Raw genomic sequence first — 26,852 nt, forward strand, 5'->3', positions numbered from 1 at the left:
TATTTTAACTTGTTTTGTAATTATTTTAATGAGATGATTGTTATATTTACGAGTAATATTTTCTTATAAAATTAATTTGTTAAACCAGGAGAAAATAACACGTGTAAGAAGGTATATTTCGTTGGAGAAAATAACACTTGTAAAAAAGCATATTAATTTGAGGGAAAACACTTCATCCTATATATTTGCAAATAAATTTTAGAGCATTTTTATATAAATTGTTATGGTTGGTTAGTGTAAAATTTTATAAAGATTTATTACACAAGAAGGGAGTAAGTGGAAAAAGTTTATTTATATCTTAGTTATTTATTATAAGAAAATCTAATAATTTGAATTAATAAGTAGATCTAAATAAATAGAGTTCTCTAAAATGAATAGTTAAGATGTGAAGTATGTTTTTTTCACTTTTTTCTGAAGAAGTGAATCATCTTCCTTATTACATTATTCATCATTTATCTGTATTATTTTTTAGGATTGAAGGATAGTTAAATATAAATGGTAAATGATGTAATAATAATATACAAAATAATTACACTATAAGTTTATATATTTTTCTTTTATATATATTTCCTCCTATTTCCCACCTAAATTTTATGTCTTTTGCATATCATAAATTCCTTTTTTCTCCTAATTATTCATTAAACTTAACTATCAGTAAAATTAGTTTCTTTATAAAGATAATGTTAAATTAATAGTAATAAAAAATCTTAATCTATGCATTTCCTTTTATTCTCGATTGTTAGATGTTTGTTACTTACTTTTATTTATATCTATATCTATACTATATATAAAGCCAAAATTACAAATAACTATTATGACATAATTTTTCACATTCCAAAATTACCCTTTTGTAACTCCTCCAATAATAATCATAAACTTCCAAATATTAATGTTATTTTTTTTCACAATTCATCATTATTTTTCTACACATTTTCTATATTTGATTAATTTTCTTACATCTTTGTTTTCTATTAAGTTTTTATGTAACATTTCTTATATTAAGATTGTGGGTCGATAGCCACGAAGTGCCAATCAACACGCTAATATATATATATAAAGATTATTAAGATTGTGGGTCAATAAATATTGTATTTTGACAATAATTTTATCTATATATATTAATACTCTTGTAACCTATACTATTATATTTTTATTATCGTGAATTTAATTATTATGATTTCCTTCTTGGCATTTAAATAATTTAACAATTATTTAAGCAAAGACCAATTTTAAAAACTCATAAAATTTAAGAAGTAATTATGATAAAAAAAAAATATTTGAATGGAATATCAACTTAAATATGTTCTATCTAGCAATGACTTGGGAATATCACAAACGCAACGATCGTTAGAGAAAGAGAGACATCACTTTTTCCAAAACTCATTGCAAAAATTCTTGTGATCAATACCCTTTTCGTTATCACAATTTCATCTTTGTTCATTTTTTGTTGTTGTTGTTGTTAATATTCATTTTCTTATAAGGTTCATCGTTTGAAGAAGAAAATAACCAACCTTCTCTGATTAGTGTGGAGCATAATCTAAGAGTGAGAACCATATACAGTGACATGTGTTGAACAAGAAAAATTCAAAAAGGGAAGATTTTGATGTGTGGGTTGTTGAGAATGGAATGGATATTGGTATTGTTGTTGTTGAGTTTTGCATCAACTTTGATGTTTGTTTCAGGTGATAGAGGGTTCATCATGAAAACAGAAGAAATTTCATTTTTCAATGTTACCAGAGAATCAGAACATGATTTTCTCACTAGAGCTTTGAATTTCTTATGGCAATCTGATGAATCTGGTTATCATCACGTGTGGCCGGTAAGTTCATGTTTCTTTTTCACCTTTTTGATTTGTTTGAGGAAATGTGATAAGAATAATATAAGTAGATATACTCATTGACTTTGTTTGGATTCAATGAATGTGTTTTTGTTTACCTTTTTATTTGTCTTTTTAGAGAAAAAGGGAGAATCTTTCAATTTTGTAGCTTTGTCTGAGAAAGTGATTGTCTTGATATTGTTGGAAAGTGCTGACAAATAAGAGTCCATCTATCATCATTATCATATTTAATAAGTTTAGATACCAATAAGGGTTTTCGCATAGTGGTAGAGAGTAGAGACACACTAAAATCGGGTCAGGATCCTCTCCATTGTTGGATAGTGAAATGCACAAAAATCAATGCAATTTTTTTTTATGATGTAACAATTTTATCCATGCAATGTGATTATATTTTTATCCTTAGATATAAAGGCAAATTCTATAACTTGGAGAGTATTTTTTCCCACTAAAATCCTAGGGGAGAACCACGGTTAGACAGCTAGAGAGAGAGCATTGTGGAGAGAGCGAGTCGAAACTATATTTGATGGATTGGTTTTGGCTAGGTAATATGGTGGGATATGTGTGCGGCCTAGTACCCGGGCCCCCACCTAGTGAGGTCTGTGGAATGTACATTGAGCGAAGAGGCTGTTTCCAGGATGGTGAGATATCCAGGAAACCAAAAAATTAATTGCTTCTGATCTTTATGCTCTTTATTATTTAAGGGTGAAATAAGATAAATGTAATTTTACTTACTCACTATTGAGGCAAATTGACTGTGATGTTGTCTGTGCTACTGCTTCCTGGTGAAGAGTTTATTACTCTTATCTTGATTGTACATTATTATTGTCACTGGATATTATATTGGACATTGGTTATGCAGGATATTGAATTTGGGTGGAAAATTATTTTGGGTACTTTTCTTGGATTTTGTGGAGCAGCTTTTGGAAGCGTAGGTGGTGTTGGTGGTGGTGGCATATTTGTTCCTATGCTTAGCCTCATTATTGGGTTTGATCCGAAATCATCCACAGCTATCTCGAAGTGTAAGAAAAGATACATATTTATTATGAATACCATTCTCTTATAAATTTCCCAGAGCGAGTTTTCATTAATTCTGAATGATGAACAAAATGAAGTTTGAATCTGTTTGTGCTAGCTGCTACAATAATTCATTATTCAAAAGCCTTCGTTTATCGCATCCTTGGACATAAAGGATGCATTGCAACTTCCAGGAGTGCTATTACCGTGAATTAACAACCTTTCTGTTTGTTTCAGGTATGATTATGGGCGCAGCTTTGTTGACTGTTTATTACAACCTTAAGCTACGGCATCCTACATTGAGCATGCCCATCATTGACTATGATTTGGCACTTCTCATTCAACCAATGCTCATGCTTGGTATCAGCATTGGAGTGGTCTTCAATGTTGTATTTCCTGATTGGGTGGTCACTATTCTGCTTATCGTTCTCTTTTTAGGTAACAATTATATTGACTTTGGCTTCAGTTTGGCACTCTTCTTTTGTTACACCCCTCTGACCGGTTTTTCTGTCTTGCAGGCACATCAACAAAGGCATTCTTCAAGGGCGTTGAAACATGGAAAAAGGAAACCATAATGATAAAGGTCTCATTTAATTTACCATATATATTATTTTCACTGCATATTTAGAACATACAAATGCAAACAATGTAATATATTAACTTTAATAGGTAGAGAGCTTTTATCTTTGCTTTTGCTGATCATAAAATCTCAATTGTGCTGTTTTTCTGATAAATTGTGTGATGATGAGTATCTTGGTGTTTAATCTGGATTAAATAAGTTTTTTACAAGCACTACAAAAATTTGTGAATTCTGTGGCTAACTCTAGAAAAGTTTTTGACTAACTGTGAATCTGTCTTGTTTCTTTTTAGGAGGCTGCTAGGCGACTAGAGACGAATGGTGAGTTCAGAAACTATTTAATTGCCGAAACATATAAAGTTGTCCTGGGTCATTTTTTCTCACCCTGATGCCAGAGTGCATGCATCTTTCCTTTTGGTAGGTTATGGGGCTGACACAGAATACAAAACTATTCCTAGTGGACCAAATGGTGGCGCTGAAAATGATACCGAGGAAAAACCGGTAATTATTCTCAAGTGAGTTCTTATGGATAAAGTGATTTTCATATCTAATAATATGGATTTGCAGGTGACTATTCTTGAAAATGTACACTGGAAGGAGTTTGGGCTTCTTGTATTTGTTTGGATTTCATTCCTTGTTATACAAATTGCCAAGGTTTGCTCTTTCGTATCTATCACAAAAGATTAGTTTATATCATGCAAATTATCTAACTCGAGACTAATAATCTCCTATTCACAGCAAAGCTTTACAACTACTTGTTCAACTGCATATTGGATACTGAACTTCTTGCAGGTAATTTTGTTCACAAGTTGATTCCAGAACTTCCATTACTCTTGTTACTCAAAATTACCTTGTTTTTCTTGAATGGATATGATATGCTATTAGTACTTAATTTTCTTTAAATGTATTACAATGTCCATTACAACAATATGCGGAAACTGTTTGAGGCATGCTTTCCATGTTATGCAGATTCCTATCGCTATTGGAGTAACCGCATATGAGGCTACTGCCTTGTTCAGTGGGCGGAGAGTAATTGCTTCCACCGGAGATCATGGGAAAAGTTTCACTGTTTCCCAGCTTGCTATCTATTGTTTTTTTGGTTTACTAGCCGGAGTAGTTGGTGGCTTGCTAGGACTAGGTGGAGGATTTATTATGGGCCCTCTCTTTCTGGAGCTGGGAGTCCCACCTCAGGTGAGTTTCAAATTGCTGTATCATAAATTGTTAGGCCATGCTGGCGGCATAGTATTCACCAAATGTGTCCTACATGGCAACCAATATGAGTCGTAAAAAAATATGCTTATTTATTTGTTCAACCAGAGAATAAACTCCATGTAGCAAAGATGTGAACATTGCGTTGGATGAGTGGACACATTTGACAAGATAAAATTAGAAATGAATGCATTAGAGGGAAAGTTGGAGTAACTCCTATTGTAGAAAAAATGGTAGAATCATGTCTTAGGTGGTTTGGACATGTGTGGAGGATACATGTAGAAGCTTTCGTAAGGGGAGTGAATCAGATGAAGGTTAGTCCAATTCCTAGAGAAGATGGAGGCCGAGAAAAACCATAGGCGAAACAATTAAGAAAAACTTAGAGATCAATATTGTCAATAAACATAATTTATGATAGAACATTATGACATCGTCCGATCTAACTAGCCGACCTCGCCTAGTAGGATTAAGGCTTGGTTGTTGTTGTTGTTGTATTTGTTCAAGATAGATACCAAGAGGATGGGAGAAAAACATGAGAAATGACATTTTTGCTATTTTAAGATACATTGTGTCTGTATTTTCAATTATCTTATGTATTTTTTCCTATCATTGTATTTGTATCGTGTCGTATCAGTGCACGCAGGAGTTGAACTTCTGTTATTAATTGGATTCTACGCTTTTTGATATCTCATGTGCAGGTTTCAAGCGCCACCGCAACTTTTGCCATGACCTTCTCCTCATCTATGTCTGTTATAGAATACTACCTGCTGAAACGTTTTCCAGTTCCTTATGGTCGGTGTGCATGAAAACTTATACCTAACTGTCTATACTCTATAGCTCCCCTCCCATTTCTTATATTTGTTAAATTATGGAACACTAGCAAATGAGATAGTTTGCATTATTATGTCCAAGTAATATGATTTAGTTAATTACTTATGATCCATTTCCGAGTTGTGTTTTAGAGCGGAGGGAAGAATAAGGGAAGAATTGAGGGCTATGAAATACACTTGTGAGATGATTCTGAAGCATTCTCTTTCCTTTCCTTCCCCTCCAAAACCGAATCGTAAATGGAATTTTAACTGACTCTAACATGTGCTTTATGTGATTGCACAGCTCTTTACCTCACTCTGGTGGCTACTATTGCAGCAGTGGTTGGACAACATATTGTGAGAAGGCTAATTATCCTATTTGGGAGAGCATCCCTTATCATATTTATTCTAACCTTTACAATTTTTATCAGTGCAATCTCATTAGGTGAGAGTCTAATTCTCTCTTATTTGGTTTTTGGTATAAACAAATGTCAACATTTACATAGGGCCAAAATAATTTTCACACAAATTCTAACATTTTTCATTCATTTTGTAGGTGGAGTTGGCATATCAAATATGGTATACAAGATTCAGAATCATGAATACATGGGATTTGATAATATCTGCAAGTACGGGTCATAGCACATTTTTTAAGATTATTTTGTCGTATTTTGTCAACGAACATGCTTTATAATACAACATTATGCCATCGTTCGATTCATTTAATTGACTCCACTTATAGTGGAACTAAGGTTTGGTGTTTGTCGTTGTATTTACCTAATACATTCAAGGTTCTCTGTGTCAAAAGCCAATGCTGAATATTCTGCATAGTGGTTGTGTCCAAGCTTTTGTATATTTAGCTTTTATTTTACTTTTCAATGAGTTATGTGGTCTGATTCTTTTATTTTATTTTTCAATGAGTTATTGGTCTAGATTTTTCTCTTGAAGTGTTGGGATTGAATAAGAGACTATAAATTCATTGTAACCTTTGTAAAGTATGGAGAACTGAGTATGAAATAATTGAAGAGAAGGATGTTGCCAAATACAGGATGAGATGTTATTATTTTCTGTTTTCACCTTGTGCACTGGTGAATGTATGTGCCAAAAGAATGTATACAATATAACACTAACAAACTGAGTTCGAGTTCGAGTCTTTGTGTATAGAAAAAATACCCATTAGGAGAGTTAGCCTTACGTACCTATAGATGTTTTCTGAGTCGGACAGGATTGCCTCCAGTGCTAGGATACTGATGGGAAACCAAAAAACTAGAAACTACACAACCATATTATCTGATCATATGACATAGGGAAAGCTCTAGATTGAAGGCCCAAAAATAAAGTTCTCATAGCAGGTTGCATTGACTGAATTTACTTACTTTGGGACATCCAACCATAGTATCTGATCACTGGGAAAGCTCTAGCTTGAAGTTCCATAAACAAAAAATTTCATAGGCCATATCATAACACAGTTTGATTGGACTTACTTTCTTTGGGGGCAATATTAGCTTAGTCTGGGTCTTATATTATTTTGAGTAAATATTCATTTTAGCCCCTTATATTTTTCGGCTTTATTAATTTAGTTCTTAAAAAAGACCTAAAATAGTCTTCAAATTTTCAAATGTGGATCAAATTAGTCCTTTTGGGGTCAAATTAGTCTTTATCAAGTGTTGTAAAACATGCTGAAAATGACTAATTTGACTCACGTTTGAAATTTTTGGAGACCATTTTAGGGTTTTTTTTAAGGAGTAAACTGATAAGGTTAAAAAATATGATGGACTAAAATGAGTATTTACTCTATTATTTTTTGGTACTACCAAACTCATTATATGAGTAATGAACTAATTCATTTTGGGTATATAATCCTCCCGATTATAACAATAGTTAAACAATGTAGTTGTTAAAAATGAACATTTCTAACAAAATAGTTGAAAATGCAGAACAAAATGAGAAGCAATGTAATAGCAAATTATCCCAATTTTAAATATCATTTGCTAAGTCTATTTTCTTAATTTTCTCGCATATCATAACCAGTGATACTCATAAATAACTAAATTAAAATTATTTTCTTAATACTTCATGAGTACTAAAATAGCTTATTACCTTTTTATAAACCCTTTTAAAATTAGTAGTTTTAGCTTATTATCTAATCACTTAAGTGTGCATGTGCACTTCATTTTTAGTCTTCTTCTGTTGAATAATTTGTAAATTGATCCAAACGAAGCATCGTATTTGTAAATTGATCCTTCTCTGCGTTTACATTTAGGACCAAAAAATAAAATTAAAGAAGATTCAGAGAATCGAATATTATTGAAATGGTAAGAGAGAGAGAGAGAGAGAGAGAACCCTAGCGAACACTGTTTGATTCGATAATTCAATTGATTGAAGAGAAGATGGTGTTCTACTTCAAAGCACGCTCTGAAGCTGGCGATTACACCATCTTCATGGGCCTTGACAAGCACGAGAACGAAGAACTCATCAGATACGCTTTTCCTGAAGATATTTGGTAACCGATTTTTCATTTTTTTTTTCATCTTTTTTATTTATCAATTTTGTTATATTTCATGTTTCCCTTACTCGATTGTGTTGCTTGGCGATTACACCATCTTCTGCTTGCTTTATGATTTGATTTGTTTTAATCAATTATTTGTATGACGGAGATTTCAATTTTGTTTAGATAGTTGAAAATGATAACAATTTAATTTGATGATAAATCTTCCATATTATTTCATGTGTTCCCTTCAGACTCTCGGCATTGTTTTTAGTTAGTTTCGAGGTTTTAAATTGCGGTTGTGGTTATGCATGCTTATCTCAATTTAGTGGGAAATATGGCCACAGACCGCTGTGATTGTGATTGTGGACTGTAATTTAGAACCTTGGTCAGGTTTCTTCAGGATCGCGATTAAGCTCATTCCTGTTATAGGAATACTATCTTTTAACTGAGCCATTTTATCATATGAAGTAATGAATTAACTCTTGTGGTATGAATTAATTGTCGTCTATTTGTAATCTTCCGTTGAGGGCTTGCTTTTTCTGGGAGATAGAAGCCACCTCCAATTGGCCATTCAGACATTTTTCTAAAGCTCTTTTGCCTGAAAGTGTGGCTGAATTATATTATGATCGGATTTGGTGCTTGCTTAGTTAGTTGGGTTTGTGCTTTGCTTTTACTGAAGTTCATTAGTGATAAAAATCTGTCTGTTGTAGGTTTCATGTCGATAAGATGTCTTCAGCCCATGTTTATGTCAGACTGCATAAAGGTCAGACCATTGATGACATAAGTGAAGGTTTACTGGAAGACTGTGTTCAGCTTGTCAAAGCAAATTCAATTCAAGGTAAAAGCCGAATTGGTTGTTATTATTTAAGATCTAATTTTATGTAACCTACAAAGTGTATAAGTAATGCTTCATGTTACTCTTTGCGAGTTTTCTTTAGTTACATTCACAGCTAGAAGTCAGAAATACTAATTCTCTACTAGGTTTCAAGATAGAGATGTGCAATTGTTAGTTTAAATATATGTATTTCCTTCTTTCTTATTCCTACTTCTATGTTTGTTTAATGCTCACTATTTTGTTCTTGATTCCTTGCAGGAAATAAGGTGAACAATATTGATGTTGTTTACACTCCCTGGTCTAATTTGAAGAAAACTCCTTCAATGGATGTTGGTCAAGTTGGTTTTCACAACTCAAAAATGGTGAATAAATATGCTGAGAGCCTTCACATTTTCTTTTGATTTCTATAGTTCTTTCGTCCGTTTTATGTGGTGGGGTTGAGAGTGGTTGGGCACTAAGGTAGATGAGTGTTTGAGCATTGTTTTTGGAGTGTTATTATCTGATTTTAATGTGTTTTAGGTTCGAACTGTGAGGGTGGAAAAGCGGCTCAATGAGATTGTTAACAGGCTAAACAAGACTAAAGTGGAAAGAAAACCCGATTTGAAAGGTAACTACTAGCTTTGCTTTCCTTTCATTTGGCATATAGTCTTATTTTCACATCTAAGTTTTAAAAGCCAGAAATGATATTTGCTGGATAAAGAGGTAAATAGTATATAATGTGCTTGCAAATTTGTTTTGAATTATTTGACCTTGAATGTGTGTGGCAGCTGAGCGGGAAGCAGTTAATGCAACTGAAAGAACTGAGAAGAAGCTACACCTGAGAGAGAAAGTGAGTAATTAAGATTTGTTCTTTTTGACATGCATGCCCAATCATTGTTGTCATCGTCCTCAGTATCTCACATTTTAGATTGTGCAGAACAGATTCTGATAGCATATTGTTTAACTCTGTTATTACAGCTTGACCAGTGGTCACACGGACACTTCTATTTTAGTTGGTGAATGATTGTTTTGATGTTTACTTATGCACTGCCTTTTTAACCAACATGTTGCATGCCATTCAAGGGCTTAGTTCTCTGAATTATCTTTTTCTCTGGCCTCGTGTATTCTGAGTTCTTGCATTCACTCTGTAGTTTGTTGTCCTTTAGGATGTTTTGGTTGTGAACATTGTTGATAATTTGAGTATGCAACACCAGTGTCTTCTTTTAGTTGTAGCATATGTGAAAATATTTGATAAGCTTTGCTAGGAAAAAAAAATTGTGCCTTCTTTCTTGAATGAGTGGACACAAACAGATGATTAGAAATAAAGGCATGCAAGAGAAAGTAGGGGTAACACCTATTGACAAAAGGATGGAATAATTTCACCTTAGGTGATTCGGTTGTTTGAAGAGTAGCCCATCAGAAGCTTTAGTAAGACGAGCAGACAAGATAGGGGATAGTCCAATAGTTAGAAGTATATGGAAATCAAGAAAAACCATAGTGGAAACTATTTAAAAACCTATAGTTAAATGGGCTTTCTAGGAACATGATTTATGCTATGGCAGAAAGGAATGATATTGATTGATCCATCATCCATGTAGCTGACTCTCTAATAGGGAAAAGCTTGGTAGTTGTCTTCTCTGTTGGTTTCTAGTTCAATATGAAAATAAACAAATAAAATTAAAAAATGTATGAAAATATCTTATTTATTGAACATTTGTATTATTTATTGAACCACACATTTCTATGTGCAGAAACGCCGTGAGGATTTGGAAGTACTTGAAAAGGAGAAACAAGCAGAGATGAGGAGCTACAAGGGTTTGATGGTCTCAGAAAATATGATATCCAATAAACAAATTGCATCAGGAAGCAAATCACTGCAAGAACTAGAGGAGGATTTCATGTAAGCATTGACATTTAATGCCGAGAAGATAGCTGGGTGGCCAACTCGCTACCTAGCAGACTTACATTGATTACATAACCCAGCTCCTGGAATTTGAAACTGCAATGTTTTCATTAAGAAAACCAAGTAGTGTGTATAATTGTGATTGAGGGATTGGAGGAGGGGATGTAATGATTGGTTTTTATACCTGATTATGCCAACATACTTCATATATAGCCTTGCTTGAGACAACAGTTTTTAAACCTGATTGGTTGCTCTTATGGTATTAGGTTCTTAATAAGAAAACTATTTTATCATATAATTCTTTCCTAACAATGCAGGATCTGTTTCATTTTTTCATAGTTACAAATGATCTTTTATTTGATTCGTTTAGCACATGATCTGCTGTTAGTTTGAGATTGCTTTGTAACTATTATTGACTAATATAAACCGATGAAGATATTGGAAATATAATGTCATTCCATCTTCCTATTATGAAATGGTAATTTTCCCTCAAAACAATAAAAAAAAAATGGAGGGGCTGAAAGAAAATGTCAATCTTGTACAACCAATTTACAACATCTCATTTATACATTTTGATATTTCATTTTCTTTCTAATTGTGGTTCTGACATCTTCAGAAACAATCTTGCCTTCATTCTGTGAATACTCTTTCAGCAGCATCACCACATAAAAGATATTGCATGTGAGATAGATCACCAAAAAAGCAAGCAGGAATGAGACAAGGAACTAAGAGAAACAATTAAGTGAAAGATTTTTCTAATAAGTGAAAGATTTTTCTAATGTGTGCTCAAGGACATATTTTAAGGATACTTAAGAAAGTAAGTTTATAGGAGAAATGATTCACCTTCTAGGATATTTTTAGTCCTCCCATGAACAATTACTCTCTTTCGTATTCTTAACCGTGAGCTCCAATTTACAAAAATTAGCTTAGACCTCACCCAATCCAGATAACCAGTCTAAACACAATACCAGATCAACCCCCTTGAAAGTGAAGAGGTAAAAATCTTGGACCACCTCCAAATTCTGTATATGAAAAGACAATTAGGCGCATTTTCCCTTACACTTTACCTTTGTCCGTCTCCTACCTCCACCATATAAGAAGGAGTATCCTGAACCACCAAATTTAACTCTCTCACCACCTCTTTGGCTATGAAGTTATGAGAAGCCCCACAATCAATGAGCACAACAATAGCCCTTCCCCTCAATACCCCTTCTACCTTCCAGGACCTTGTCGTGGTGAAGCCAGACATGGAACACAAGGATAACCGCAAATCTTGGACCAAGTTCACGACTTCTTCCCCTACACCTTCTTCCTCCTCATCCTCTATGTTGGTGTAGCGGAAGCGATAGTTGCGTAGCGTTGGCCACAAGCAATCAAATAAAGGACATAAGAGTAAATAGAAGAGAAGAAACAAGAGAATTTGTTAACGGGTTCAACCAATTGTGCCTACATCCCCGGGAGCACTGAGCGGCTACCAAGATATTATTAGAGAATAAGGATTACAAACCCTAGCATACCCATGGGCCCATGTGCCCATAGAGTGTTTCTATTTGGTGCTTATATCTAGTGCACATTATAACAAGGGACTTGAGTCCAATATATAACATTAGTTACTCTTTCAATACTAGACAATATGAGACTAGCACAATAACATATTTCAAGCATCCCCAAGAATCTCCACCTTAGCGAATATATGACTTCACCTTGTTCAATGTCTAATTCTCTTTAATTGCTCCCCTATAGTATATACCTTATGAGTATCCTTAACGATATTATCAAGAGCCTAGCTCTCCAAACTTGTAGTGCAACTTCCCATACCGCCATCAAATGGAACACGCCGCCTAGCCACATATTGCTAAGAAGTCTTTCAATATATTGGAACCTCTACGCAAAAGTTCACCAACAATCGTCCTCTTCAATACTCAGTCAAACTGAACCTTGGAGCTTCCTTGGAAAGCCTCAACCGCTACCACCATTGTCTACTCCGACAATCCTAGTTCAAAAGAACTATCACACTCCATCATAAGGAGTACACCCACAACACACACCTTGTGTCAATGCTAACTAATGTATGTGTCACATCTTTGCATCCAAGCCAATGCCCATGTCACACCTCTACATCTCTACCAATGTTCGTGTTTAACTTGCATCAAAGTCAATGCTCATGTCACACCCTACATCAAAGTCAGCCATCGCCCTTGTGCTTTTATGGATATGCTAACAATTAATATCTTTCATTATGACGTCTCACACACGCCATTACGATATTCTCTTTTTCATCTCCAATGAGAACATTCTCTCAACATCTAGAGATATATTATCAGCCTCTAACTCAACACCCCTGCCTCTATCTCCACCTTGATCCTAACCCAATACATGAATTTACGGGGTTCTAGATCAACACATACATCGCCCACACTACAATTTTGCCATGTTTCTTTCTCCTTCAACTCATCTGCTCTATTTTTGCCATTATCTTTAACGCAGCTTGTCTAGTCATCATACATTCACCCTCTTTAGCCATTATTTGACGTCTGGGTTAAGAATCATCTACCAATTGGCTATGATACCAATTATTGGTGCAGCAGAAGCGATCGTTAGGCAGCGTTGACCACAAACAATCAAATAAAGGATATAAGAGTAAATAGAAGAGAAGAAACAATAGAATTTGTTAACGGTGTTCAACAAATTGTGCTTACATCCCCGGGAGCGCTGAGTGACTACCAAGATATTATTAGAGAATAAAGATTACAAACCCTAGCACACCCATGGGCCCACATGCCCATAAGGTGTTTCTATTTGCTGCTTATATTTCGTGCATATTATAACAAGGGACTTGAGTCCAATATATAACATTAGTTACTCTACTTTATTTCAATACTAGGCAATGTGAGACTAACACAATAACATATTTCAAGCATCCCCAACACTCTGCCTCCATAATAAGCATTCAAAATTGCCTATTTTTGCATCGGTGGTCTCTAGTGTAAGGCTCATCACATCTAAAACATAGCACTTTGACACGCTGGTCTTTAACCTCAGCAATGGTTAAATGTTTGAATTCTCCACCTCTTGGCCGAACACCCCCACTTCCTGATTTCGGCCCAAAATTCTCAATCGTGTTACTTCCCCCAAAGTTGTTTTGCCTTCCCTCCCCAACTGTTTTTGATTCCACGATCACAGTTCTATAGTAAGGATTGTTTCTCTAACTTCCTCCACTTCGGCTAGCATAACTATACAAGCCCCTCTTACTAATATCACATTCTTTTGCTCAATCAATAGCACCTTTTGTATAATTTCAGATAAAGAATGTAATTCATACAATTTTACCTCAGCTCTAAGCTCCTCTTTCAATCCATTCATGAAGATGCCTCTTGTAAACTCTTGATCAATGGTTCTCAAAGCTCTAACATACTTCTCAAACTCTTCCATGGAACCGGTTTGTTTGAGGGCTAGTAATTGCTCGAATGGATTTTGAATCATCGATGGTTGGAATCTTCGGACCACTGCTATCTTGAAACCTTCCCAACTCGGCCTAGGGTTGCACTTTTCCCACTAATTGTACCAACTCAAAGCTTTCCCTTCAAGTGCCACAACTATGGCTTGCATTTTCTCCCCTTCCGAAAGCTCTTTCAATTGGAAATATCTTTCCAATCGATGAGTCCAACCAAACGCATCGTCGCCGGAGAAGATCGAAATTTCCAATTTTCTCCACTTTTCCCGCCGAAATTGGTTATCTTCTCCTCGGAATTCACCTCCACCATGAACACCTTCTCCGCACAGGAAATCGTTGCCGTGGAAATCCTCTCCTTCGCGGTTCGGTCTGCCGCCGTAAGCGGCACTACCGGCATCGTCGTCGTGAACAGTGTCGTCGACGACACGACAACGTTCCAACTTTGCCATCATCTCGACCATTTGCTCTTCGTGCTTCTTTACCACGACTTCCGCGAATTCCAACCTCATTCACATCTCTTCGCGTTCTTATTCCCACTCTTCTCCGGATCGTGACATGTTTCGCGTCTTCATGAATCAATGGCAAAATCGCAACAGTTTTCAGGGCACCATAATCGGTGCTATGATATTAGTGATAACACAGGTAAAAGAATACACAAAAGAAAAAGAAGTTCCAAAAAAAATTGATCCGGAATTAATTGAATTTCGGATACTAATACCTCTTTATAGATTGCAAGATTAGAAGAAGACAATGAAGAACCCTAATTGATTCCCTGAATGTTTGTTTGATCAATCGCGTAAATCCTGCCTATATTCGTTGGGAAAAGCTTGATCAATCAGTGTTTTCTTGGATTCTGAATTCGCTTTCGAAGAGCTTGCAACTGCGTGTGGTTGGTTGTGTTCACTCATGGCAGTTGTGGGAGGAACTAGACTCGTTTTGCAACTCTCAAACAAAAGCACGAAGCCGACAGTTACGATCTCAACTTCGTTCCATCTCGCAAGGTTCAAGTTCTATCTCAAAATACTTTACTAAAATCAAAAGTCTTGTAGATGCATTGATTTTCATTGGAACTCCTATCTCCAAATCGAAACACATTGATTACATACTTGATGGCCTCAATGAAGAATATCAACAAGTTATCAATTCCATATAGAGTCAAATGGATCTTCCAATGATTCATAACCTATAATCATTTCTTCTCACCTTTGAAGCATGACTTGAAAAAGGAAAACACAAAGCTCTTTCATATGCATTATCAGTTAATGTAGCTTCAGATTCGCCTCACCATTCCAAGCCTATAACTTTGAATCTGAAGTATTCATCAATGGCTTCATCATCGTTCTATCATTCGCGATTTGAACAACCAAATCCTTCTCAATACACTAGTTTTGGTACTTCTGGCAATCACTGTGGTGGTTATGGTGGAAATCGAGGACGGCGAGGCAGTTACGGCGATCGTCACCAATGTGGAAGAGCTCAAGGACGTTCTTCATCCTTTTGCATCTATTGCAATCGTCATGGACATGACATCATTAGTTGCTATTATGCACCTCCCAATTTTGGGGCATCTCTATCCTACGCTCGTCCACCTGAACATCACATGCATAAAATGTCCAACTACATGCCACGTCATCACCAAATGCCTTAAGCTTATCCCTTTTTGCCTAGCTTTGGGCTTGCAAAATATTTGACCCACTTCTATCCTGAGTTTCCTGGTGAATAACTACATGGTCAAGTTGGACCTTACTCATCTCATTTTGGTGGAGATTCTCTTCTTGGGCCAGGCCCACCACTTAGCCACAAATACACGCATCAGTCTTATGCTGACAACACAAGGTGATCATCGTGAGCCTCCTTCTACCAAAGACACAAAACGGGTAACTTGGTACCCTGACTCTAAATCAACTAATCATTTGACGACATATGCCTATCTTGTGCATGAACCAGTTCAGACATTTGGCCATGATCAAATATATATGGGTAATGGTAAGGGTATTCCTATCAAATTTGTTGGAAATTCCTCTTTTACTTCATCTATAATCCATATGTCTCCTTATCATTAAATAACCTTTTGTTTGTTCCAACCATCACCAAAAATCTTATTAGTGTATCTCAATTTTCTAAAGATAAAGTGTTATTTTGAATTTCATCCTTATGATTATTTTGTAAAATCACAGGGTACTAATCAAATTCTGCTACATGGATCTCTAACCAAGGAATGACTATATGTCTTTCAAGGTCTTCTTTCTCCATCAGAGTCTCACAGTATTCCCTTTTCTTTCACTCACATTTTTGGAAGTTCTGGTTTGTCCTTTTCAAATTTCTCTTGTTCTAGTCAATGTAACAATCATATGTCAAGTCAATGTAATAATAGTAGTTCACAACCTTGTAATACTTCTAGTTCTATTTCTGCTTTATCTCAGTGGCACTTTAGGCTAGGCCACCCTCATTAGGCTACTGTAAAGAATGTTTTCAATTGTGTAAGATACCTCATACTAATAAAATTGTGTTTGACTTCTGCACTTCTTGTTGCATGGGTAAAGCTCATAGATTTTATGCACCTAATTCTACCACAGTTTTTACTACCCCCTTTGATCTAGTCTATGTTGATTTATGGGGTCCTGCTCCTGTACACTATGTTACATGATTCATATACTATCTTTCCATTGTTGATGCTTGCATCAAGCACACATGGACTTTTATGGTAAAACTTAAGTCTAAAACACTTTATGTGTTTCAATATTTCTTAAAGTTTGTTCGCACACAATTTAATCATTATGTTAAAGCTGTTCAGAGTTATTATGGTGGTGAATTCAAACCTTTTAGTGCTTTCTTAAAGTCCCTTGAAATTGTGCATAGGATATCATATCCTCACATACATCACCAACAAGCCACAGTGAAAAGAAAGCATATGCATATAGTGGAAACTAGTCTTACCTTGTTGAATCATGCTCATTTACCTATGATTTATTAGGATCATGCATTCATTACTGTTGTTTTTCTAATCAATAGGCTTCCATCTCATTCTCTGAAAATTCAGTCTCCATTTCAAATCTTGTTTGGAAAATCACCTGATTACACCAAACTTAAAGTTTTTGGGTGTGCATGTTTTCCTTTGCTAAGACCCTTCAACAAACATAAGCTAAATCCTAGAAGTTTTGAATGTATTTTTCTTGGATACTCCTTGAGTCACAAAGGCTACAAGTGCATTTCTAAGGATGGGAAAATCTACATTTCAAATGATGTAATTTTAAATGAGTACCATTTCCCATCTACCACATCTAATTTAGCCTCTTCTTTTGTGTCTCCTATTTCTTCACCTCTGCCTATGACTTTTCACCTTGTCTCTCATCACTTTTCTTCTCTTTTTTTGCCTTCTTCTCCACCCTCTCATAATTCTAGTCATCTTGGTCATTCTTTGTCTTCTCCTCTTCATCTAGTTCACCTCTTGATATCTTTCTTAATCCTTTACATACTCCTTTATCTGAGTCTTCATCTGCTCTTCCTTCTTTTCCTCTTTTCGCTTCATCACCCTCTGAATATCAGCCATCTGCTCTTTCAGCCTCCTCCTTTGTATCTCCAAATTCTTCTTCATTGTATTTATCTCACCCTATGCAAACGAGATCAAAATCTGGTATACACATGGATATAGTTCCTAGTGGCAGCTCACTCAATATGAGCCTTCTAGTGGCAAATCAGCTATGGCTAATCCAGATTGGAATCAAGCCATGAAAGCTGAATATGATGCCCTCATGGCTTTGGGTACTTGGACCTTAGTGCCACTGTCTCCTCTCAAACAAGCTATTGGATGCAAATGGGTTTTTAGAGTCAAAGAAAACCCATATGGTATTGTTAACAAATAAAAGGTTAGGCTTGTTGCAAAAAGGGTTTCATCAAAAGCATGGAGTGGACTACAATGAAACCTTCTCTCCAGTCATTAAACTTGTCACTATAAGGATTTTGCTTACTCTTGCTGTCACACATCACTAGTTAATTGAGCAGTTGAACATCAATAATGCCTTTCTCAATGACATTCTAGAAGAAGAAGTTTATATGATTCAACCTGTTGGCTTTCAACAAGAAAATAAGACTCTAGTGTGCAAGCTCAACAAGGCTATCTATGACTTAAAATAGGCTCCTAGACAATGGTTTGAGAGGTTAAAAGATTATCTCATTAAGCTTGGCTTCAATATCAGCAAGTGTGACAAGTCCTTGTTCATACACACATCTCTCACTCATCAATTCTACATTCTAGTATATGTTGATGATATCATTGTGACATGATCCTCCTCCTCTCTAGTCAAATAGGTTATTAAGGATCTTATCAACACCTTTGCTTTAAAGCATTTGGAGCCACTAGACTACTTCTTGGAAATTGAAGTCAAGCATAAACAAGATGGTTCTTTTTTTCTTTCTCATTCCAAATACATAAGAGACCTTCTTGATAAAGCAAATCTGGCTATTGTCATAGCTAACATCACTCTTATGGCCATCAACTGCAAGCTTACCAAACATGGTTCTGACTTGTTTGATGATCCAACCTTTTATAGGTCTTTAACAAGGACTATCAAATTTTGGCCAAACCATTAAATACTCATTGGACTGCAGTAAAGAGAATACTTAGATATCTCCAAGGCACCAAATACTTAGGTTTGTCTATCACTCCTGCCAGTACAAATTCTAACCATTCTCTTATTGCCTACTGTGATGCTGACTGAGCTTCTGACATGGATGATATAAAATATACTTATGGAGCTTGTCTTTACGTGGCTCTAATCTTGCTACCCGATGGTCTAAGAAACAACAAACTATTTCAAGATCGAGCACTGAAGTAGAGTACATAAATCTAGCTCTAGCCACTCAGGAATTGATGTGGATTGAGTCCTTACTCAAAGAACTTCATGTATCTTATATTACACCTACTATATATGATAATTTGAGCACCATAGCCATGTCCCACAATCCAGAGCTACACAATAGGACAAAGCACATTGAGCTAGACCTTTATTTTGTTGGGGACAAAATCCAGAATAAAACTCTCATTGTAAAACATATTCCTTCAAAGTTTCAAATTGTAGATATTCTAACTAAACCTCTGCCTAATAATCAGTTCATGATCTTGAGGAACCAACTAAAAATTCTTGACATCAACTCAGAACTCTAACCAAGTCAAAGCTTGTCAACCACCCTTATTTTTAGGGGGAAATATTAGAATATTGTATTAAAAGCTTTGTTATATTAGTTTAGCTTGTTATTGTTTCTGTTATTCTGTTAGACATTTTGTTAATTTGTAATTAGTGAGATGGCAGTTGTTATAACTTATAACTGCTCAGTCACTATATAAGTAGTTTTTGCATACTTTTGTAAATCATCTTTCTTATAATAAAATTATCAGAACTAAAGTTCATTCTCTTCCTCTCTCTATTGCATAAGTTCCCCCCTTCTATGTTTTCTAACTTTTACATATATAAACTACAGACCTTAAATTGCATTAGTCAAACTATAAACTATCACCATCATATGACTGAAAATTATAGAAGATATTAAAATTTTAGAACAATTTAAACTATCAAGTGTTAACATAAGCTGAAGCGATCTTGTAAATGATAAAAAATACATGAGAACTAAAATGACAACAACATGTCAATATTCAAAAGTTCACACAAAAGTGAATACAATAACTAGCTATTAATTGAAAAATGAAACTTAAGTTTAAGTTCGCACAAAGTACACAAAATCTAAAATTAATTGGTTTTCTATCAATCAAGATTCATGATTGCAGGCTCATCTTTAACTCTTTGTGACTCGAGAATCTTTGTCATTAGCTCTGCAATAAATATAGTCAAAATTATAAGGGATGGGTTTGGTTACCTGAACATAGACCCGAACTCGTCCTTTTTTATGACGGACCTGTCCATTTTAATTGATTCTGTCTTTTATTTATTTATTTGGACAGATCAGACTCATCTCTAAGTCATCGGATTGAAACAAATCTAGGGGTCGAGTCGAGTCTTACTCACCCCTAGTTTCAATAATTAATGAATATTATCATATGGATTATCACTTAAATCTAATTATTTTTTAATATTCATATATTGTGTTGCTTATTTTCCCCTAATGATATAAACACTAATTTTTACTATTTAATATTAACATCAATTTATTTATTCACGAGGGTAATGCTGAAGATGAAAATAGAATAGGATGTGTGAGTGGATGCTGTTGGGTGTATCAATCGTGAATGATTGTATAGGGTTAGGGTTTGGAAGGCACTTTTCTAGGGTGTATTATATGCATGTAGAATACATATGTTTTTAAAATATAATGTAAAATTTATCGTTTATGATAATGGCATATTTTTAGTGTTAGAAAAATAATAAAATAAGATTTAATGTGAGAATATAAATTCATGATAGAGACAAAATTAGGTTAATACCACTAATTAAGTATACATTAGATTATGCATAAGATGAATTTGAAGTTAAGAAAGAAGGTACATAAAAACATATTGTTATGTTTTCTTTCAAAAAAATTTTAAATTATAATACGGTCTCAATTTTAGATCATATAATAAATTAAGTCAATTTTCTGATTATAAAAATTTCCCTCTCGAAATTTGGTAATTCAAAAAAATAAGTTATAAAATATTCATTAAATTTTTTATTGGTGAAACGATAATCTAAAAAATTCTTTCAAGATTTTATTCCTTGAAAATTTTCACACCCCCTTCGATTTAGATTTAGTGGACAATATTAACCTACAAAATCAGTTGAGAGACCAAATCATTCAATCAAAAAGAATCTTTAGAAATATTTAATGATTTTTTTCCAATAACATAGAAAAGTTCTTCAAAACTATTTTCTCTAGAGAAGAAATTGGTTGGAATAATTTTATTTGTTGAATTCTTTTGCATATAATCTAACTAATCTCGAAATTTATTGGAGAATGGGAAATCAAATTTTTTATTTTATAATTCCATACAATGTTAAGTAAACTAAATATTAAGAAGAGTGTAAAATGTATGCACTGACAGTGTAAAGATTTATACACAGTCAGTGCTTCATCCACCATTCATTTGTAATACTTTTATCTAAAAGTCAATGACATCCACCATTCATTTGTAATACTTTTATCTAAAAGTCAATGATAACTAAAAATGAACGTGAATGATGTTGCGACAGTGTAAAAATATTTACACTATCGGTGTCGGTGTATATACTTTTTTTCACTATTAAGAAAGCATAATAAAAAATTTAAATGATAAATTGAGAAGTGAAGCAGGCTCACCCTTAAAAAGCCCATCGCTTACTTAACCTCTTCATTCTCCCAAACCCTAATTCCACACAAAAACCCTCAACTCACCCACTACCCCTCTTTCTCTCTGCACTCCGTAAAACTGAAATCAATGGCTTTGGACGAAGAAACCACCAAGAAAGTTATACGACAAGTACTATTCAATTCTATTTTTGTTCGCTTTATCTAATTTCCTTTCGTCTCACTCTAATATATGTCTGATTTTATCTTTTGTGTGTGAAAAAATAAGGTGGAGTTCTATTTCAGTGATAGCAATCTCCCGACGGATGTTTTTATGAGAAAAACTGTCACCGAGAGTGAAGATGGAAGTATCCTTTTTCAAATTCTCGTTTGTTTTTTATAATTTGATTACTATCTATTATTTTTGTTGCCTTTAACAATGATTGTACAGTGGTTAGTCTTGCTTTGATTTGTTCTTTCAATAGAATGCGAAAGCATCTCAATTTGGGAGACATAAAGCCGGACCAAGTCTCGGTCGAAACTGTTGATGCTGTCGCTCAAGTTTTGAGGAATGCCGCGTCGCTTAAGATCTCCGAAGATGGTTAAATTCCTTTCAACTTATCATTATTTTGTTTTTTTTGACCTTGGTTTTGGTGAGAAAATGCATTTTTATTTCATGACTAGAAAATGTCGGTCGTTACGATCTCAGTTTAGCAGACTTGCTTAGCTTTGTTGTGTGAATCAGTTTCTTTGCTCCGGCTAGTTTAGAGCATAGTATAGTGATGTTGAATTCAAATCTGGGGTTGGTTTGATGAAATTGTTTATTGTTTTTATTTTGTAGATGCTAATTCATGTTGAACCTACATGGTATAGATTAGGAGTTATAGCTTAAAGTTTATTTCTTCATCTTTATCTTTTTGTATGTTTCAGGGAAAAAAGTTGGCAGGGCAACTGAACTTCCAAAAGTAGAAGAGGTAATTGAGCAGGTGGAGATAAGAACACTTGCTGTATCCCCATTTGAATATGATCTGAAGCTTGAAGATGTGGAAACCTTTTTCAATCAATACGCCAAGGTAATAATAATAGTATCAGTACTATCATTTAAATTGTAACATTCTTTTAGTAAAGAACTATGTTCTTCCTACAAGTTTTATGAATTATCGATGCATGGAGTGCGCCAACTTGACTCAAAATAGCAGAAACAAAGGTTCTTATAGTTTTTTGCAGGGAATTAAGAGTAGCCTTGATGCGTAGCTCAAGAGTTTTCTCATTGTTTAAAGATGAACTGACATTGTAATCTACTAGTACTGGATAATATTTGAATGCTTTAGAGTTTAGATTATGTATTCTTTTAATGAGATTTTGTTTATCAGATATTCAGACAGTTCCTGTATGTATGGATGTTTGAAGTATCTTTTGTTATTTATATAACAAAAGTAAGTAGTTCTTGTTTTCTCTTTCAGGTCAATAGTGTCCGACTGCCCCGACATGTTGGAGACAAAAGGTTGTTCTCTGGCACTGCCCTTGTTGAATTCTCATCGGAGGAGGAAGTAGAAAAAGTCTTGAAGCAAAAGCTGGTCTATGCTGGGGCTGAGTTAGAATTGAAGCCAAAGTAAGCATAGTTGTAGCTGTTATATTCTTCACCATTTTTACCCGTGATGAGTTTGACTACGATAAAAGAAGCTTCAAGTTTTTTTATATTGAATGATTTTTAAAATAGATGGAAGGATTTAAATCCAATACTTTCTGTTGAGCTCTAATCCTGTATGGAAAAGAAAGTCCTGCAATAAAAGTTAATTTATTTTCTACATTCGTCAAAATTGTATATTATAAGGATTTTCATTGTAGGTTGTGGTATATGCTTTTGATTCTAAATTTGAGAACTTTGGCATATATGACAGTCAGAAAGAAATGCTTGAATTCTTGATTTCACATATTATGTATTCTTACTGTCTGATCTTTATATTTATACCCAATTCAGGAAGGACTTTGATGCAGAGAGAGAGAAAGAATTAGAAGCCTACGAAAAATCTCGTCCACCTCTGGGTTCTAATCGCCAAAATAACTCAAATGAAGAAGAAAGGTAAGAAGTTACCAAGTTTTAATTCCACATAAAAAATGTTATAAACTCACTGTTTTTATTCATGTGTGCCACAGCTACCCTAAAGGTTTAATTATTGCCATCAAACTAAAGAGCATTTCAGATGAAATTCCTTCGAAACCAAATGGTGCTGATCAACAAGCCAATGACAGTGATGGTGTCTCCAAAACAGATGAAAAACCCTCTGAAACTACTGTTGGGGAAAGTGATCAAAAGGTGTCTGAAAATGTTAACATTGGTGAAGAAAACAATGAGGCCAAAGAAGAAAAGAAAGCTGTTAATGAAGAAAAGAGTCAAGAAACCGGTGAAAAAATTCCAGCTTCTGCTTACAAGGACAACATGGATGTTGTCTTGCGGGAGGATTTGAAGAGTATCTTTGAGAAGTTCGGTACAGTGAAGGTACTTGGGTTTTCCTCTTCATCCAGATGCGGCCACTTTGTGGCCTCTATTAAATTTGCTCAATATTTTCCAGCTGTTTATTATAACTCGAAACCCTTTTTTTTGTACATTTTGGATTTACCTCTTTCTTGCTTTTAGATGGATATTTTTGTCTTGAGTTTTTGTTTGATTACCGTTATGTTGGGCTTAAACTCCCACCACTAGAAAATGGTCGCCAAGCTTTTTGAATTGATTCAAGCTGGTATATTAACCTTCCTGTTTTTTTTGTTTAGTACATTGATTTCAAGATTGGAGAAGAGTCAGGATACATCCGGTTTGATGAAGCTGAAGCTGCTCAGAAAGCTCGTGCTGCTGCAGTTCTTTCTGAGAAGGGTGGCCTGATTGTGAAGAATTTTGTTGCTATTCTAGATCCAGTGTCTGGTTAGTTCCACCTCAAATCTTCATTTTCAAATTACATGCTTAATTTTTGTTTGGATTTATTGGTAGTTTTAAAATATTGTTTCTCATGATCAATTTGTAACTATACATATTCAGCCATTACTCATTGCATTAGCCTGCACAGTTTTTTAGAATATTAATGTGGACACTTTTTTCTTTATTATTGTTGTTCACCTTTGTTTTACATTCTGTGTTTAATTTTGATTGCTTAAGCTAAGAGAGCTAGCATTGTTTGTCACGATCTTAGGTGAGGCCGAGAAGGAATACTGGACCTTGCTTCGTGGTAACCAAAAAGACAGGCACCAAAACTTTAAGGGTAACCGAGGAAGGTAAGTTGCTGAATTCTTGATTGCAACATATCACATCACAGTTCTATTACAACTTCTATATATAACTTGGGTTATTATAATTCTAGTTTTCACCCATTTTTAACTTCCATACATAAACATCACTGGTTTTTATTAAAGTTGATAATTTTAGAACTTCTATTTTGACACAACCGGACTAAGAAAATGAATCATATTATGTGGCGGCAGGGGAGGAGGAAGGCATGGTGGTAGAGGAGGAAAACATGCACGCTCTCGAGATAATAATGGAGGTGGTCGCCCGAATAAAGCTCAGAGAGTTTGATCTGCATAATGGACCGGTTATATAATATGCTAAGTGCAGTTTTGAGATTAACTTTTAAGGTCTCTAGAATTTTTTGGTGAACTGAAATTCTACTTTATCCCTTGATGGATCCTAGGAAACTTAGGTTGTTTTTATTTATTTATTATGGTTTGTTGTACAATATGGTTATGTACAACTTCTATTTTGAATTATGTTGAAGTTATCACTTCTAGTTTTATACATTTAAATCTAACTCTCGTAGTTGATCCATTTTGATTGATTCCCTAACTTAGCTTATCTAAACTTTTTTATATAAATTATTCATTAGGTGACCGATTGCAAGTTGAGTTTTGGAGGAAAAATGATGAAAATGGAAGACTTTAGAATCATGAAGATAAGTCTTTTCTTTCCTTCTCCTCCAAAAATTCTACTTGCAAATGGACCTATACGTTATAAGGATTATAATAATAGGGAGGATAAATTATAGGAATTGAAACCTTAATTTCATGATTAAGAAAAATTGGATTGGAAGCAACTCAGAATCTCCAATGTAAATCCAAGTCTCATTTGGTTTATAGTGCATGTGAGGGTTCTGGTTCTCTTTCGTAAGCCATTAAAAAAGGCTAATTTTATGGATATTATTTTATGAATTAGTATATTTCTTGGGAAGGAGGTGTATGTATTAATAAGAATTGACTTAGTGATGTAAAATTTTATTATAACAATAAGGGTAAGAGTTTAATTTCTCGAAGTGATACTTACTGGGAGGGACAATTATGTATTTGAAAATGATTAATTTTTTATCCAAAAAGGTGAAGGATTACATTTGGTAGTACGAGAAAAACTTGTATAAATATACAATATTCAAACCTTTTATGTTGTTTTTATATAATTTTTTTACATTTCTTATTTTCTAATTAAGATTTAGCTCAATTTTGTGAGATAACTATCGAAAACTTACATTTTACATTCGGATAGTGTCAATTGCAATACTATTTGTCATTATGTGTGTCACACTATCCATTGTTTTCTTGACTGCAAAGAAAATGACACAGAGAAACTATGTTTTGTTTTGTCTATTTTTCTGTCTATACTGTACTATATATAAAGTTAGAAAATAATAATACGACTATAATTATGAAATTATTTTTATTTTCTTATTTTGTTAAAGTATAATGTAATTAAAAAAAAGTATAATTCTAGGTAACCATTATCAACCTATTCATTATAAGTTGAAATTAATGTAATATTCTAGGTAACCATTATCAACCTATTCATTATAAGTTGAAATTACTTTCTCATTTTAAATTGAAAATCTCATGTACAATAAATAAAGTCAAAACTTCTTATAATTATCTATATAGTGTAAATCATCTTATCTATTTTGCTTCTAATTAATCAAAATTACAATATTTTCTCACACACTAAATACAAAATGTTAATGACATTAGAGAAACAAAAACATCAAACCATTAATGTATTTTTTAATAATATCATGTATATCAATATATAAAAAGTATAATATATATGTATTGATAGTGTGAAGATTAATACACAATCTATGAGTTATTCATCATTCATTTATATTACTTTTATTTAAAAATCAATAATAATTAAGAATGACATTGAATGATTAGTGGTAGTATAAAAATTTCTTAATTGTCTATTAGTGAATACATCTTTCCTTAAAAAAATTGTGATATAACTCTCTAAATTAAGATATATAAAAATAAAATATTTAATACTAGAAAATAAGAATACAGGTCTACAACTACAAAATGCCTATCAACACAATAGTTTTAATAAATACAAAATTATAATACAAGACATTCTAATTTTTCAAAATAAAATATCATAAAGTAAAATTGTGGTCCACAAACTTCAAGTCTCTATCGATGTTGAACATTTATTTTCTGATGCCTTGTTAACATTAACAGGTATAT

The 26,852-nt window shown here is 34.0% G+C and overlaps 3 protein-coding genes and 2 long non-coding RNA genes across 7 annotated transcripts; 3 read left to right on the forward strand and 2 right to left on the reverse strand.

Moving 5' to 3' along the window:
• Positions 1,321-6,350, forward strand: LOC109344199. Of its 2 annotated transcripts, XM_019582856.1 has the most exons (13): positions 1,321-1,819; positions 2,697-2,856; positions 3,089-3,289; positions 3,370-3,434; positions 3,722-3,749; positions 3,850-3,929; positions 3,996-4,082; positions 4,167-4,220; positions 4,398-4,619; positions 5,336-5,429; positions 5,751-5,891; positions 6,003-6,082; positions 6,174-6,350. In XM_019582856.1, the coding sequence occupies exons 1-13, from the start codon at positions 1,604-1,606 to the stop codon at positions 6,174-6,176; spliced, it is 1,431 nt and encodes a 476-aa protein (XP_019438401.1). In that variant the 5' UTR covers positions 1,321-1,603; the 3' UTR covers positions 6,177-6,350. The 2 variants fall into 2 exon arrangements, with proteins under 2 accessions (XP_019438401.1, XP_019438400.1); XM_019582855.1 differs by lacking the exon at positions 6,174-6,350 and having other exon boundaries at positions 6,003-6,157.
• On the reverse strand, positions 1,649-2,012 carry LOC109344201. The gene is made up of 2 exons (XR_002107297.1): positions 1,902-2,012; positions 1,649-1,842 (listed from the first exon to the last, which is right to left on the reverse strand). It is a non-coding gene; the product is annotated as an uncharacterized LOC109344201 (long non-coding RNA).
• LOC109344206 (coiled-coil domain-containing protein 25-like) lies at positions 7,705-10,834 on the forward strand. Its single transcript, XM_019582864.1, has 6 exons — positions 7,705-7,949; positions 8,648-8,775; positions 9,031-9,134; positions 9,292-9,379; positions 9,540-9,601; positions 10,503-10,834. The coding sequence occupies exons 1-6, from the start codon at positions 7,837-7,839 to the stop codon at positions 10,653-10,655; spliced, it is 648 nt and encodes a 215-aa protein (XP_019438409.1). The 5' UTR covers positions 7,705-7,836; the 3' UTR covers positions 10,656-10,834.
• LOC109344207 lies at positions 10,764-25,175 on the reverse strand. The gene is made up of 3 exons (XR_002107299.1): positions 25,164-25,175; positions 18,335-18,336; positions 10,764-10,868 (listed from the first exon to the last, which is right to left on the reverse strand). It is a non-coding gene; the product is annotated as an uncharacterized LOC109344207 (long non-coding RNA).
• Positions 21,418-25,147, forward strand: LOC109344205 (la protein 1-like). 2 transcript variants are annotated; one of them, XM_019582862.1, is made up of 10 exons: positions 21,418-21,555; positions 21,652-21,730; positions 21,814-21,963; positions 22,293-22,435; positions 22,826-22,974; positions 23,344-23,448; positions 23,520-23,862; positions 24,135-24,282; positions 24,548-24,629; positions 24,837-25,147. In XM_019582862.1, the coding sequence occupies exons 1-10, from the start codon at positions 21,514-21,516 to the stop codon at positions 24,928-24,930; spliced, it is 1,335 nt and encodes a 444-aa protein (XP_019438407.1). In that variant the 5' UTR covers positions 21,418-21,513; the 3' UTR covers positions 24,931-25,147. The 2 variants fall into 2 exon arrangements, with proteins under 2 accessions (XP_019438407.1, XP_019438408.1); XM_019582863.1 differs by having other exon boundaries at positions 23,344-23,445.

Source organism: Lupinus angustifolius, chromosome LG03 (genome assembly GCF_001865875.1).
Source record: "Lupinus angustifolius cultivar Tanjil chromosome LG03, LupAngTanjil_v1.0, whole genome shotgun sequence".
NCBI lineage: Eukaryota > Viridiplantae > Streptophyta > Magnoliopsida > Fabales > Fabaceae > Lupinus > Lupinus angustifolius.

What these genes read in the sequence shown, in the direction of transcription:
- LOC109344199 (XM_019582855.1), top strand. Translation starts at nt 1,604, where the DNA reads ATGTGTGGGTTGTTGAGAATGGAATGGATATTGGTATTGTTGTTGTTG. An exon ending in GTTATCATCACGTGTGGCCG is followed by an intron (nt 1,820 to 2,696) that starts GTAAGTTCATGT and finishes TTGGTTATGCAG; the next exon opens with GATATTGAATTTGGGTGGAA. An exon ending in TAGGCGACTAGAGACGAATG is followed by an intron (nt 3,750 to 3,849) that starts GTGAGTTCAGAA and finishes TCCTTTTGGTAG; the next exon opens with GTTATGGGGCTGACACAGAA.
- LOC109344206 (XM_019582864.1), top strand. Translation starts at nt 7,837, where the DNA reads ATGGTGTTCTACTTCAAAGCACGCTCTGAAGCTGGCGATTACACCATC. An exon ending in GTTTTCACAACTCAAAAATG is followed by an intron (nt 9,135 to 9,291) that starts GTGAATAAATAT and finishes AATGTGTTTTAG; the next exon opens with GTTCGAACTGTGAGGGTGGA. An exon ending in AAGAAAACCCGATTTGAAAG is followed by an intron (nt 9,380 to 9,539) that starts GTAACTACTAGC and finishes TGTGTGTGGCAG; the next exon opens with CTGAGCGGGAAGCAGTTAAT.
- LOC109344205 (XM_019582862.1), top strand. Translation starts at nt 21,514, where the DNA reads ATGGCTTTGGACGAAGAAACCACCAAGAAAGTTATACGACAA. An exon ending in CACCGAGAGTGAAGATGGAA is followed by an intron (nt 21,731 to 21,813) that starts GTATCCTTTTTC and finishes ATGATTGTACAG; the next exon opens with TGGTTAGTCTTGCTTTGATT. An exon ending in AGAAGTTCGGTACAGTGAAG is followed by an intron (nt 23,863 to 24,134) that starts GTACTTGGGTTT and finishes TTTTTTGTTTAG; the next exon opens with TACATTGATTTCAAGATTGG.